Source organism: Pristis pectinata, chromosome 31 (genome assembly GCF_009764475.1).
Source record: "Pristis pectinata isolate sPriPec2 chromosome 31, sPriPec2.1.pri, whole genome shotgun sequence".
Classification (NCBI taxonomy): Eukaryota; Metazoa; Chordata; class Chondrichthyes; order Rhinopristiformes; family Pristidae; genus Pristis; species Pristis pectinata.
In genome coordinates, this window is record NC_067435.1 from 20357243 (window position 1) to 20372806 (window position 15564).

The window sequence follows — 15564 nt, forward strand, 5'->3', positions numbered from 1 at the left end:
CACTCAGAGAGTGGTGGGAGTGTGGAACGGGCTGCCATCTGATGTGGTAAATGTGGGCTCACTCTTGAGGTTTAAGAATAAATTGGATAGATACATGGACGGGAGAGGTCTGGAGGGTTATGGACTGGGTGCAGGTAAATGTGACTAGCGGGATAACGTTTCGGCACAGACTAGAAGGGCCAAATGCCCTGTTTTTTCTGTGCTGTGTGGTGTTCTATGGTTCTAACATTTACAGCCTCAACCCATTTAAATGTTCTGTGGTTTTCTGTGTTCTTTTTAACAATGGGGATGACATTGTCATATGAAGGAGATAAGCATACAGGGGCCTTTGAAGAATATAAAGTTAGCAGGACAGGGAATCAGAAGGGCTAAAAGGGGCCATGAAATATCGTTGGTGAGTGGGATTAAAGAGATTCCCAAAACATTTTATGCATGCATTCAAAACAAGAGCGTAGATAAAGGAGGGAATTTATGCCTGGAGCCAGAGGATGTGGGCAAGGTACTAAACAAGTTCTTTGCATTGGTGTTCACCAAGGAGAAGGACATGGAGGAGAGCGAGATTAGGGAGGGGTAAAATCATATTGTAGGGAATATTGATAGCAAGGAGGAGGAGGTGTTGGGGCTCTTTAAGAACATTAAGGTGGATATGTCCCCAGGGCCTGATGGGATCTATCCCAGGTTATTGAGAGAGGTGGTGGGGTGGGGAGAGAGATTGCTGGGGCCTTGACAGAGATCTTTGCAATCCCTTTAGCCGGGGGGAGGTCCCAGACGACTGGAGAATAACCAATGCTGTTTAAGAAGGCAATAGAGACAAACCAGGAAATTATAGACCAGTGAGCCTTATGTCAGTGGTAGGGAAATAATTGGAGAGGATTCCTTGCGATAGGATTTACTCACATCTGGAAAAGCATGGACATCAGGGATAGTCAGCATGGCTTTGTACAGGGGAGATCATGTCTTACAAACCTGACTGAATTTTTTGAGGAGGTGGCAAAGGTGAGGCAGTGAATGTTATATACATGGACTTTAGTGAAGCCTTCGACAAGGTAGGCTAATCCAGAACATTAAGTCACATGGGATACAAGGAGACTTGGTAAATTGGATTCAAAATTAGCTTGGTCATAGAAGATGGAGGCTGGTAGGGTTAGGAAACCCTGTTTGATGGGGGACATTACAACAGTAATATCAGGAAGAAGAGGGAGGCTTATGTCGGGTATAGGCAGCTGGGATCAAGCGAGTCCCTTGAGGAATACAAGGGATGCAGGAGTACACTTAAGAGGGAAGTCAAGAGGGAAAAAAAGGAAGATGAGATATCCTTGGCAGATAAGCTAAAGGAGAATCCTGAAAGATTCTATAAGTACATTGAGATCAAAAGGGTAAGTAGGGAGAGAATAGTTCCCCTTAAGGATCAATGCGGTAATCTATGTGTGGAGGCACAGGCGATGGGTGAGGTCTTAGGAACACTTCTCATCTGTATTTACTGTGGAGAAGGTCAAGAGAATGAGTGAGTTCAGGGAAGAGAACAGCGATGTCCTGAAACGTACTGATAGTACAAAAGAGGAGTTGTTGGTGGTCTCGAGGCGCATAAAGGTAGATAAATCCCTGGGACCTGACCAGGTAAATCCTAGGACATTGTGAGAAGCAAGGGAAGAAATTGCTGAGATCCTGGCAGATATTTTTGTATCTTTTTAACAATAGGTAAGGTCCCAGAAGACTGGAGGGTGGCTAATGTTGTGTCTTTATTTAAGAAGGGCTGCAAGGACAAGCCAGGGAACTACAGGCTGGTGAGCCGAACATCAGTGATGAATGAGAAAGTTACTGGAGGGGATTCTGAGAGGCAGGATCTATCTGCATTTGGAAAGGCAAAGAGTGATTAGGGATAGTCAGCACGTCTTTGTGCATGGGTGGTTTTGTCTCATGAATTTGAGTTTTTTGAAGGTGTGATCAAGAGGATTGACAATCAGTACTCTGGCTGTGACCTAATCAGAGTTTATAAGGTTGTTCCAAAACTCACTGCTCTTATATTTTATGCTCAGCTAATGAAGGCCAGCATCACGTACACCTTCTTCACCACCATATCTACCTGTGCTGCCACCTTTAGGAATCTAGGGACCAGTACATCAAGGTCCCCTTGTTCCTCAATACTCCTTGTGTAAATCTAAATGTTGGTGATTGTTTGTTTACTGTCATTCATACCTTCTAATGCAACTTCTCAATCTACCAGAGTCAACTCATTGCATGGCTCATCATAGTTTGTTTTGCTTAGATTTAAGACGCTGGTTTAGATTGAACTAAGTCTCTTTCAATCTCATAAGGAATTCTGTCACATTGTGATCACTCTTCTCTAAAGGCCCTTAAACAACCAAATTATTATTTAATCCTTTCTCATTACACAAAACTAGATCTAAAATTTTTCCCTTGTTGGTTCCTCAACATAGTAACTTGTAAAACCACATCACCTGATGTACCTGTCTTAACTTAGTTTACTTTTGAATTAGTAGTTGAGTTATGACTTGGGTAATTATGATAATTATTTTGTCTAATTTGTTATTGAGTTTTTAAGTACTAGTTTTGGAAAATGTGTTTTGTGGATTATAACTTGGTGCAAGTTTTAGAGAGGAGTTGAAGAAAAATTTCTTTACCTATGAAGTGGTCACGGCTGAACTTTACTAGACAAGAGGTTGGAGGCAAAACTTCTCATCACAATTAAAAAGTATGTAGTGAACACTTGAAGTACCACATGAACAATGGACAGAGAGCTGGGACGTTAATCTAAATTGCACTTATGTTGCTATTGTTGATGAAAATTACTATGAATCTAAATGCCATTGTCTCCTTAACAAAGAATAAACTAAACTTTAATCATCATTTGTATTAATATGTGTTTCCTCTTCCTCCACACAGTGTGCCTCAAAAACCTTTGTTGAGTCTACATGATTTCAAATTCATTGCTGTCCTGGGAAGGGGACATTTTGGAAAGGTAAGGATTCCAATGTTTGAGAGCCACTTGGCAGAACTTCCACTAGTCTGTGGTTTGTTGTTTCTGTAAATCCTTTCTCATACATTAAGTCACTTATAAAGCACCAAAAACATTGAAAAAGGCACTGGGAGTGATTTCATAAAGAGACAAGGATTGTATGTCACACTCAGAGACAACTTTAAGCTGTGTGAGGTCAGGCTGCACCAGGGATGGCACTGGGTAGGATTTTACAGTTCGAGGGTGAATGAGAAGCTAGAGTCTGAGGATGGGAGGATATAACTGGGGCAAGGTGATTGCTTGGCATAATTGAATTTGAGATGAAAGGGCTGAGGATTGAGGGCCAGTGGGGAACTACAGGGGGTATTGTTGTGGAGGTACATACGAGAACAAATAAAGGAGAGTAGACAAAGAGAGGATGCCACATCAGCACCAAGGGCAGATTTACTTTAAGTCAATACTTGTTTGTGGTTGGTGAGGCCGATGTGGGAACTTGCACAGATGGGGCAGGAGGGTGTGCTCCTCCCACAGCACGACCTGTGTCTGCTTCCATCCCAAATGCTCCTTCTCCACTTTGAGTGGTTATTGGCCAGAGATCCCCAGGAGTCTGAGGATGTTGGCTTTAAGCACATGTTGACCAGATAATTATTTCCTGGGACAGAACTTGGAATAAGCTGTCAGTTTCTGGAATCTGGTGTGGGGCATGTGAATGATGTGCTGACCAAGTGTAACTAGGACCTCAGTATTGAGGTCATCAGCCTGGAAGAGGACCATGATGTTGGTTCAATTGTCCCTCCGGTGAATTTGGATGTTACCTGGAATGGAGAGCTGTAGTTCCACATACCCACCAGCCTCTGTGGAAAAGTTGCCGGTCAGGTCTCCTCTAAATCTTTCCCCTCTCACCAATCTCCGCCCTCTAGTTTTAGACTCCCTTACCCTGGGGAAAAGACTGTGATTTATCTACCCTTTCTATGCCCCTTACAATTTTATTAACTTCTAGAAGATCGCCCCTCAGCTTCCTTTGCTCCAAGGGAAAACAGTCCCAGCCTATCCTGTCTCACCTCATAACTCAAACACTCCAGTCCCAGCAACATCCTAGTGAATCTTTTCTGCACCCTCTCTAGCTTAATCACCTCCTTCCTGTAGCGTGGCGACCAGAACGGCACACAATGCTCCAAGTGTGGTCTAACCAGCGTTTTGTACAACTGCAACATGATGTCCCAACTTCTGTACTCAGTGCTCTGACCGATGAAGACGAGTGTTACACACACCTTCCTCACCATGGGCACCAGCACCTGCAGCTTGACTATGGACGTGTGGAGCTCTGCTGTGTAATAGCTGCAGGTTGAACAGCTTTCTTATTAATTCTAAAGATTAGCTCCTGTCCCTCAAAGTTTGTTGAAGGAGAGGTGCAAGATTCAGCAAGGAAGATTGAGAAATCTGTTGAGGAAAAGGCACAGCGTTGTTTGATACCAGTCTCCACTGAGAATCTGTTGTAGCCCCATTGGAATGCGTGCCCACATGGAATAAGAACAAAATCCCAACAAATTTCTGTTGTCAGCCAAATTAGTGGAGTCAAAGGCTTTGGTGAGGTGTAAGATGGCCAGCAAGGTGGTTGGTCTCTGTATTTTCCTTGCAGTTGTTGAGTGGTGAAGAGCATGTCCACTCAACCTCCGGATGGATGGAATCGGCACTGGATCTGGGGAGTGGCTGTTTGTGCTCTGGGTGAAGGCAGTTGAGGACAACCCTGGTGGAAGCTTTCCTGTGGCAGGCTGCAGGGAGACCCCTCACAGCTGGACGTCTGGAAGATGGTGGTCCTTCCAGCATCTCTGAGATTCCCCCGGAATGTTCTCATGGGTGACAAGCCTGAAGCTCTTTGACCCTGAATTTTAGGATTTCAGCAGTGATACCATCTGCTCCTGAGACCTTGTTAATTTTGAATTTGATACAGCCTTCTTTGATCTCTTGTTGATCAGGCGCAGCATCAAAACGAGCCTGGATAGGCTGCTGTGGGTGGGGTTCCGTGTTCATACCAAGGGTAGAGTCACAGTTGAGAAGGTCTTTGGTGTTTCTTCCAGTGGTCTGGGACTGCTTCTCTGTTCCTGACGTGTTCACCTCTGATCCTGGCTGTCAGTGGGGTGGGCCTTGGGTGCTGGCGCTTTTGTAGCCCTGAAATCTGTTCACATTCATGGCTGTTGGCAAGTTGCTGAGATTCCTGCACCATCTCCAGCACTGCCTGTTCTTTAGGTCCTGGGTTTTCTGCTGAGTCTCTGCCTTTGGACGCCTGTAAACACAATGAGAGCCGAGTGACTGAAGCAGGGGCTGGAGGTGTTGTCAGAATACATGTGGAAGCTGATCAGAGGGGGTTGAAATTTGCAGCATATTGCCTGAAGGGATGCTGGAGGCAGCTACTGACGGGCAGCTTGTTGTGAAATAATAAGATGCCTTGAACTGGGGACACCAGAGTTAACAGCAGGAAGAAAAATCATTGTAGGAAGCACTTGAGGATTATAAAGAGGCTAGAAAAGAACTCGAGGAGGGAACTAGGAGAGCCAGGAGGGGGATATGAAAAGTCCTTGGCAAGTAGGATTAAAGAGAATCCCAAGGCATTCTATACATACATCAAGAGCAAGAGGATAACTAGGGAGAGGGTAGGACCACTCAAGGATAAAGGACGGAAGACATGCTTGGAGGCAGAGGATGTGAGAGAGGTCCTAAGTAAGTACTGTGTGTCGGGGTTTACCAAGGAAGATAGTGAGATCAGTGTGGAATGTGGTAGTATGTTAGGACACGTTGAGGTAAAGAAGGAGGTGGTGTTGGGTCTCTTAAAGACCATTAAGGTGGATAAGTCCTCAGGGCCTGATGGGACATACCCCAGGTTATTGAGAGAGGCAAGAGATGAGATTGCTTGGGCCTTGACCAAGATCTTCGTGTCCTCTCAAGCCACAGGTGAGGTCCCAGAGAACTGGCAAGTAGCTAATGTTGTTCCATTATTCAAGAAGGGAAATGACGATAATCCTGGAAACTATAGACTAGTGAGTCTCACGTCAGTGGTAGAGAAGCTGTTAGAGAGGATTCATAGGGATAGAATTTATGAGCATTTGGAAAACCATGGCCTAATTTGGGACAGTCAGCATGGCTCTGTGCAGGGCATGTCATGTCTTACTAACTTGATTGAGTTTTTTGGGGAGGTGACAAAGGTGATTGATGAAGGTAGAGCTGTGGATGGTGTCTACATGGATTTTAGTGAGGCATTTAATGAGGTCCCTCATGGTAGGCTCATCTAGAAGATTAAGATGCATGGGATCCACGATGACTTGGCCGTTTGGATTCAGAATTGGTTTGCCCATAGAATACAGAGGGTAGTAGTCGATGGGACTTATTCTGGCTGGAGGTCTGTGATTAGTCGTGTTCCGCAGGGATCTGTACTGGGACCTCTGCTGTTTGTGATGTATATTTGGATGAAACCATGGATGGGTGGGTTGGTAAGTTAGCAGACGATGTTTATTGATAGTGTAGTAGGTTGCCAAATGATACAGTAGGCCACAGTTGCAGATATAGGCCGTGAAATGGCAGATGTAGTTTAATCTGGCCAAGATTTAATCTGCCCCCTTAAAAAGCAAAGTGGACACCTTTGTGTGGAGCCGCAGGAGATGGGCCAGGTCCTCAATGACTATTTCTCCTCTATTTACTATGGAGAAAGACATCGGACCTTGAGATAGTAAATGGGGGAGGTCTGGAAGGTAGCTTGCATGACAGCAGAGGAGGTGCTGGATGTCTTAAAGCATATGAAGGTGGATAAATCTCCAAGTCCTGACCAGGTACATCCAAGAACACTGTGGGAAGCTAGAGAAGAAATTGCGGGAGCCCTGGCTGAGAGATTTGCATCATCATTAGTGACGGGTGAAGTTCGGGAAGACTGGATGGTGGTGAATGTTGTGCCTTTATTTAAGAAGGGTGGCAAAGAAAAAGCTAGGAACTATGGACCAGTAAGCTTAACCTCTGTGGTAGGTAAGTTACTGGAGGGAATTCTGAGGAATAAGATATGGAAGCATTTGGAAAGACAGAGGTTGATGAGGGATAGTCAGCACAGCTTTGTGTATGACAGATCACGTCTTACTAATTTGTTTGAGTTTTTTTAAGAAGTAACCAAGAAGGTCAATGAGGGCAGGGCAGTAAACGTGGTCTATGGACTTCAGTAAGGCCTTTGATAAGGTTCCACATGGTAGGCTTCCATGGAAAGTTAGATCACTTGAGTCCAGGGAGAGATGGGTAATTGGATAAAGAATTGGTTTGACAGTGATGGTGGAAGGTTGTTTTTTGGGCTGGAGGCCCATGACTAGTGGTGTTCCCAGAGGTCGCTGCTGGGCCCATTGCTATTTGTCATCTATATCAATGATTTGGATGAGATTGTACAAGACGTGCTTAGTAAGTTTGCAGATGGCACTAAAATAGGTGGTGTCGTTGATGGTAAAGGTGGTTCTCAGGATTTACAGAGACATCTTGATCAGCTGGGTCAGTGGGCAGAGGAATGGCAAATGGAGTTTAACTCAGATAAGTATGAGGTGTTGCATTTTGGGAAGACAAATAAGGGTGGGACTTTCACAGTGAACGGTAGGGCCCTGGGGAGTTTTCTACATCAGAGGGATCTAGGAGAACAAGTACATGGTTCCCTGAAAGTGGCGTCGCAGGTAGACGGGGTGGAGAAAAATGCTTTTGACATGCTGGCCTTCATCAGTCAGGGCTTTGAGTATAGAAGTTGGGATATTATGTTGCAGCTGTACAAAACATTGGTGAGGTCACATTTGGAATATTGTGTTCAGTTTTGGTCACCCTGCTATAGGAAAGATGCCACTTACTGTAGCTGGAAAGAGTGCAGAGGAGATTTACGAGGATGTTGCTGGGACTCGGGGGACTGAGTTATGGAGCAAGGTTGAGCAGGTTGGGACTTTTTCAACTGGAGGATAGGAGAATGAGGGGTGATCTGATAGAGGTGTATAAAATTATGAGGGGTATAGATAGGGTGAATGTGCACAATCTTTTTCCCAGGGTTGAGGAATCAAGAACTAGAGAACATGGGTTTAAGGTGAGAGGGGAGATATTTAATAGGAACCAGAGGGGCAACTTTGTCACCCAGAGGGTGGTTCGTATATGGAATGAGCTGCCAGAGGAAGTGGTTGAAGCAGGTACATCAACAACGTTTAAAAGGAACTTGGACAGGTCGATGGATAGGAAAGGTTTAGGTCGGTATGGGCCAAATGTGGGTAAGTGGGACTAGCTTAGATGGGAATCTTGGTTGGCATGGACCAGTTGGGCCAAAGGGCCTGTTTCGGTGCTGTGTGACTCTATGTGTGAAGTGTTGCATTTTGGGAGATCAAATGTAAAGGGACAGTACGCTGTTAATGGCAAGACCCTTAACAGTGCTGAGGTTCAAAAGGATTTTGGGGTCAAGTCCATAGCTCCCTGAATATGGCTGCACAGGTTGATAGGGTGATCAAGAAGGCGTATGGCATGCTTGTCTTTATTAGTCAAGGCAGTGGATAGCATAGTAAACATTTGGAAAATACATTGTCAAACAAATGTTTACTTAAAATCTATTTCTGATATCAAAAGTCCGCCACACTACTTTGTTTATCCTTAAACATTGTCAAACAAATGTTTACTTAAAATCTATTTCTGATATCAAAAGTCAGTCACACTACTTTGTTTATCCTTAAACCCTCTTGTGAAGCATTGTGGGATATACTTAACTTGAAGGGATTATGAGATGGGAAGCTCTTGTTTTTACAAAATTCTCCCCTTTTTGGTTAGACATCTCACTGTGGTCTCCAAAACATTTCAGATGATCTTTCTGTCTGACTCTGTTCGATACAAATTCTGATTCTTAATGTTCAATGATTTTTTTAAAAATCTCTTGCATGGTTAGGATTGATGCTGCAATGACCTTGCGGTTAATGGAACAGTACTGAAAATTGGGAGAAGGTTCAAAGCTCATTGTGGTACTTCAGGCTCTGTTGTATTCACTAACACAATTAGCAGCTACCAACTGACAGAGAGAGTCAAAGGTCTTGTTCATAATTTGTTCCTCAAAGTAATTGGGCTAATATTGACTGAGATTTCCAGAAGTTAACAATGCAGCAGAACACACACTTACATAACCACTACTTGCAAACCAGTCTCTCCTCATTAACTGAGATGCTCCATCCCAGGCAACATCCTGGTGAATCTGCTCTGTACCCTCTCCAGTGCCATCACATTTCCCCTATAGTGTGGTGACCACTGTACACAGTTCTCCAGCACTGGCCCAACCAAAGTTTATAAATTTGTACCATCACTTGCCGGCACTTGAATTCTACGCATGACTGATGAAGGTGGGTAAGCTGTATGTTCACCTTGTTTACCTGTGTGGACACCTTCAGGAATCATTGGACTAGTACACTGAAGTTCCTCAGTACTCCCAAGGCCCTCGTGTATTTAATAAAGCACGTTTAAATCAACATTCTTCAACAGATGAAAGCTGAAGGTTACCTGTTTTTATTTTTATTTTTGGGATGTGAGCAGTGTGTGTTAATTGTTTTTGAGATGGTGATAGTGAGTTGCCACCTTGAACCACTGCAGTCCTTCTGGTAAAGGTAATTCCCACAACGCTGCTAGGTAGCAGGGGTTTAGACCCAGTGACAGTGAAGGGGCGATGATAGATTTCCGGCAGTGTGGTGTGTGATTTGGAGAGGAAGTTAGCAGCTGATGGTGACCCCATATACGTTATCGTATTTTATTTTATTTTCATACTGTGTTCATATTTCCATATTTTAGTTTCAGAGTTTCTCACAATATAGGGGAGCATTCAGCCCATCGAGCCTATGCTAATTCCAGGAACAATTCCACTTATTTCCCTGCAACCCATTGTCTGATACATGCCCCTCAACTACACCCCGATTCACCAACCATCCACGGTACTAGGGGCAACCAATTAACCTACCAAGTAGCAAGAATTTGGGATTTGGCAGGAAACTGGAGCACTCAGGGGAACCCACACAGTCGCAGAGAGAACATGCAAACTCCAAACAGACAGCACTTGATGTCAGGCTCAAATCAACACTGTGTCACCCGCCCTAGTTTTGGTAATGGAGTTCACGTATTGTATTGTTGTAATATAAAGAGTAATTAACAAAAAATTACCGTCAGCACTGGTCGCATTCCTCTGGGAATTCTACTTCTAATGGAAGCTAAAAGTAAAGTCTTCACATGACTTGTTCTAAGGTGCAATTTAATTGGTTACAATGATTCTTCCTTATTTGGTTCCATGTTCCATCTTCCTTTCCTATCAGATTCCATCATCTTCAACCCTTTGTCACCTCCACCTATCACCCTCCAGCCTGTCGCTACCTCCATCTGCCTATCACCCCTCCTCATCTGGACCCACCTATAACTTGCCAGCTCTTGTCCCACCCTTTATATGGCTAGCCGCCCCCCCCCCCCCCCCACCCCCCAACTCTTTCAGTCCAGGTAAAGAGTCTTGACCTGAAACATCGGCTGTCATCTCCCTCCACAGATGCTGCCTCTGGTTCCTCCAGCAGTTTGTTTCTCGCTCATAAAGAGGAGTCTAAGGTGGACATTCACCGAGCCTAAACAATGCAACCATGTTGTTCTCAAACAGGTCACAGGGAGGAGGAGGGAGCAGCAACACAGCTCTGTTGTCATTGCACTTGAACTTTTGTCACCATGGAGATTTTCTTTTTTACAGGTGCTCTTGTCAGAATACAAAAAGACAGGACAACTGTTTGCCATCAAAGCCTTGAAGAAAGGAGATATTGTTGCAAGAGATGAGGTTGACAGGTGAAATTTTACTTTTTTCATCATAAGTACACTGTATTTTGTAGAAAACTAGATAAAGAACTGGAGTGTTCTGTCATTCAGACCGGCAGACATTTCTGCTCCATTCGAGCTCACTCTTTTATCGTAACTCTCCAATTCTTTGCCTTATGGTTGTCTCACCAATTTGCCAACAATTTGCCTCAACTAGTTCGTGCAGTACAGATTTCTGATCTCCCAGCAATTTTTGTGAAAATTTAAAAAAAATCAAAACCCACAGATATTGAAACAGAATATTCCTTGGGATCTTTCTCTGCTTTACTCTGACACCAGCTGTGCCCACAGTTCCATCCCCTGATGTGTTTTCACCGTCCCTCAGATCTTCCCCTCTCCGATCCTAAACCAGTCCTCAGGAGGGACGTCAGTTTTGTTCCCCTCTACATCCCCTTCGTGAACCAGGTCTCTAGATGGATGAGCACTGGATTAACAAAGCAAAGAAGGCTTCGGGTCAATGCTGGTAAATGGGATGAGTGCAAAGAAGTGCTTGGTGATCCATGATCACTTGGTTTGTGTGCTGTTCACCAAAGTGTAATGCGTTTCTTTGATGTTAAAACTACGTTGCCAATTAATTGATCTGCCAATGAAACGATTTGGACAAAAATGTAGGTAGCCTGATTAGTAAGTTTGCAAATGACACAAAAATTGGCAAGGTTGTGGATAGTGAGGAGGGTTACCAAAGGATTCAACAGGGCTGTTGGAAATGTGGGCAGAGGAATGGCAGATGGAGTTTAATTGGAACACATGAGGGGTGTTGAACTTTAGGAGGTCAAATGCAAGAGACAAGTACACAGTAAATGAATGGCAGGACACTTAATAGCATGGATATACAGAGGGATCTTGCAGTCAAGTCCATAGCTCCCTGAAAGTGGTAAAACAAGTGGATGGGGTGTAAGACATGCTTTCCTTCACTGGTCGGGGTGTTGAGTAAAACTTTGATCAGGTCACATTTGGAGTATTGTGTGCAGTTCTGGTTGCGTCATTACAGAAAGAGGGGGTGCAGAAGAGGTTCACCAGGATGCTGCCTGGATTAGAGAGTATTAGCTATGAGAGGCTGGACAAACTTGGATTGTTTTCTCTGCAGTGTCAGACGCTGAGGGGTAGTGCATATATAGAACAAGCTGCCAGAGGAAGTGGTTGAGGCAGGTACAATAACAACATTTAAAACACAGTCGGACAGTGTTACGAACCAGCAACAAAAGAAACACACTGAGTCACGATTCAGTGTTAAAAACTACTTTATTAATAGCTACTTATAATGAGAAAAATATAAGTAAAAATGTTAGAATGTTAGAAGTAAAAATGTTAAACCTTGAACATTAACCCCAAAAACTAAACTCTTCATGTGTGTGTGGCAAATTCCCAAACTCCAAGTCCAAGAATGGTTCTTAAAGTTCCAGTCAGCACGCCGTAAGGTGAAACGTGAGCAAAAGCTTCTTCAACAACCACCGTTGTCTGAAGACAAAAACGTAGATGTAGAGAGAGAAAATAGAGATACTGCAAAATCCAAATGTTCCACTTTGGAACCCAAACGACACCTCAGTGTTTACTCAGCAGTGACCACTCCACCGCATCTTCCTCACCCTGAAAGGCTCTCGAATCGTGGCCATCCACACAAATACCTGTTTCCTTCTACAAGTCAACAACAAAGTGAACTCCACTGCTTTGTTCCGAAGTATCTGCCACCCTGAAAAGCATCCGAGATGTGGCCGTCCACACAAATACCTGTTTCCCTCTACAGGTTAACGACAAAGTGGACTCCACCGGGTTACTCCAAAAATCCATAGGTGGATTGTAGTGACAGGCACAGTTATTGTTTCTCATCCATTGATAGAGAAACTAGCAGGCTGGTGTCTCTCTCTTCTCTCTTCTCTCTCTCTCTCTCTCCCTCTCTCTCTCACTGGTTCCGACTGACTGCTTCAAAAACGTCATTACATCCTTTATCTTCTGTTGTCGTAACCACGCCACACACACACACACACACACACACACACACACACACACACACACACACACACACACACACACACACACACCGCTATGCTCTATCTTAAAGGGACATTCGCCAAGTCTGTAACAGACAGGTACGTGGATTAGAAAGGCTTAGAGGGATCTGGGCCAAATGCTGGCAAATGGGCACAGGGGAGATGGGCGTCTGGGTTGGCGTGGACCTGTTTCCGTGCTGTACAACTCTGTGACAATGACTCTAAGGTAAGAGTCCAGTCATTTAAAACTGAGGTGCATAGAAACTTCTCTGAGGGTGGTGAATCTCTGGAATTCTCTGCCCCTGAAGGTGGTGGAGCCAGATCATTTGATATATTTAGGGTGGAGAAAGATTAAATACTTGAAAGATCAAGGAATTGTGGGTTATGGGGAACTGGCGCAGAAGAGGAGTCGAGACCATCATAGATCAGCCATGATCATATTGAATGGTGAGGCAGGCTTGAGGGGCCGAGTGGCCTACTCCTGCTATTTTCTTGTCTTCAGGGTGAGGATGTCTGAGAAAAGGTTGATGGTGAGACGTAGTGGGGGTGTGGGGGGAGTTGGGGGGAGTTTTCTCAGCTGAAGAAGTGGTGTTGGCGGGTGCCCTCACGATGTTTAAGAAGCATCTGGACAAGGCATGGAAGGCAGGTGAGTGGGATTGGAGCAGACAGTTACAACAGGTAATGTGGATGTGATAGGTCAAAGGGAAGACTTCTGTGCTGTGTGACTCTGGCTGGTGAACTGGACAGGGTAAAGAGACGTGGGGATTGATCCTGATCAGTGTGAGGTGATACATTTTGGGAGGCCTAATGAGGATAAGACGCGTCCCATGAATGGTGAGGCTCTCGGGGGTCCTGAGGAACAAAGGGACTGAGTCTAAAGGTCCCTGAAAGTGGCAGCAGAGGTGGATGGGATGGAGAAGAAGACTGATGGGATGCTTGCCGTCATTGGCCGGGGCACAGTACGGAGGGTTGGGGAGATCTGGGCACAACTTCGTGGAACGTCGGTCAGCTGGAGCGCTGCGTGCAGCTCTGGTTGCCACCATATAGGAAAGACATGAGGGCACCGGAGAGGGTATAGAGGAGAATTCACAGAGTGTTTCAGTTTTGGGGAGAGACTGAATCGACTGGGTGTGTGAGACCGAGGGAGACCTGATGGAGCTATATAAAATTATGAAAAGCATAGAGAGGGCAGGTAGTAAGAAACTTTTTCCAATGATAGAGGTGTCTGAGATGTAAGTTTAAGGTGAAGAGTGAGAAGTTTAGAAGGGATATGGGGAAGATTTTCTTCATCCAGCGAGTGGTTAGAAGCCAGATTGCACTGTCCAAAACGGTGCTGGAGGCAGGTTCTCATTTAAGAAGCGTCTAAAATTTGAATCGTCAAGACATAGCAGGTGGTGGACAAAATGCTGATAAGTGGGATTGGTTGAGATAGGATTGGTTCGTCAGCATGAATGTGGTGGGTGAAGGGGCCCGTGTCCGTGATGTACTGCTCTGAGTCTACCTGTAGTTAATCAACCATTGTGATTGGTGCAGTGAAAGATCTTTGGTTTAGTAATGTTGTCAATTCAGTGCAATGACTTGAATATCAACTCAATGCACCCTCTAAAGTGATACTGACTTTACATTTCTGTGGCCCTAGCATGCTGGTACAATGCATTGTGTCAACCAACATGTTCTCTTACTTCCACAGCTTAATGTGTGAAAAACGAATTTTCGAGACAGTAAACCTCTCCAATCATCCATTCCTGGTCAACCTATTTGCCTGTTTTCAAACCCTCGAGCATGTGTGTTTTGTGATGGAATACACAGCCGGCGGTGATCTAATGATGCACATTCACGCTGATGTCTTCTCAGAACCTCGAGCTGTGTGAGTATTGGTAGCTTTCTAACATTGGTCATAAATGTTGATCTGTCATGTATTTAAGGAGCATTGTTTCCAGTGGTATTAATTCTCAAATCTTAATTTTAGCATTGGCTGATTTGGTTATTTTTAAAATCAACAATAAATGTGATCCATTTTAATAGAAAGTTGAAGGAGCAGCACAACTAAATTGTTCAACTCAAAAGGGTTGAAGGACCAAAGAGATTGATAAAAGATCTTCAGAATTATGAGGGCCTTTTTACATTGGGAGAAACTAATTCCAGTGGCAGTAAGCAGGGGGCCAAAGAATCAGTTGGTGGTGTTTTATTTTCTTGCTCTGCAAACTGCTGACAATGGAGATGAAGCGAATCCAGCGATGACTCCAGATGGTAACTGGTATTCTGTCTCCATAATTATAGGGCTGGGGTCAAAGAGAAGGGGCTAATTTGTAGCTGTTTCATAGAGCAATCTTCTGCTGTTTGAAGATCCCCATGGATATTTTTGCAATGAAAAGGAAACATAAAAAGCTGAGAATCTGCACTTTTGCTGGTTTATGTAAAATGTTGTCTAACATCTGTCTAATACAGTTGTCTAACATTTGTGACAACCGGCAACTTGCTTAGCTGTACAAAGTCATCAGAAATGTCTACGTGTGTTTTGATTTAGGATGACAATGCCTGTAAGGGCTTGGCAGGATCAAAAATATTTAAATGAAGATCTGGGGTTCAGGATGGAGGAGGAGGAGGGGAGGGCAGGTTTGGGGTGGAGGAGGAGGAGGAGGGGAGGGCAGGGCAGGTTTGGGACGGAGGAGGAGGAGGGGAGGGCAGGTTCGGGACGGAGGAGGAGGAGGGGAGGGCAGGTTTGGGACGGAG

General features: G+C 44.5%; 1 protein-coding gene across 1 annotated transcript in view; it reads left to right on the forward strand.

Annotated features, from left to right (window-relative positions):
* Positions 1-15564, forward strand: part of pkn1a (protein kinase N1a) — a 176893-nt gene that overhangs the window by 114897 nt on the left and 46432 nt on the right. Inside the window, exons 14-16 of the mRNA XM_052042083.1 lie at positions 2905-2980; positions 10722-10813; positions 14522-14698. Coding sequence (XP_051898043.1) covers positions 2905-2980; positions 10722-10813; positions 14522-14698 — 345 coding nt within the window. The remainder of the gene's footprint in view (positions 1-2904; positions 2981-10721; positions 10814-14521; positions 14699-15564) is intronic.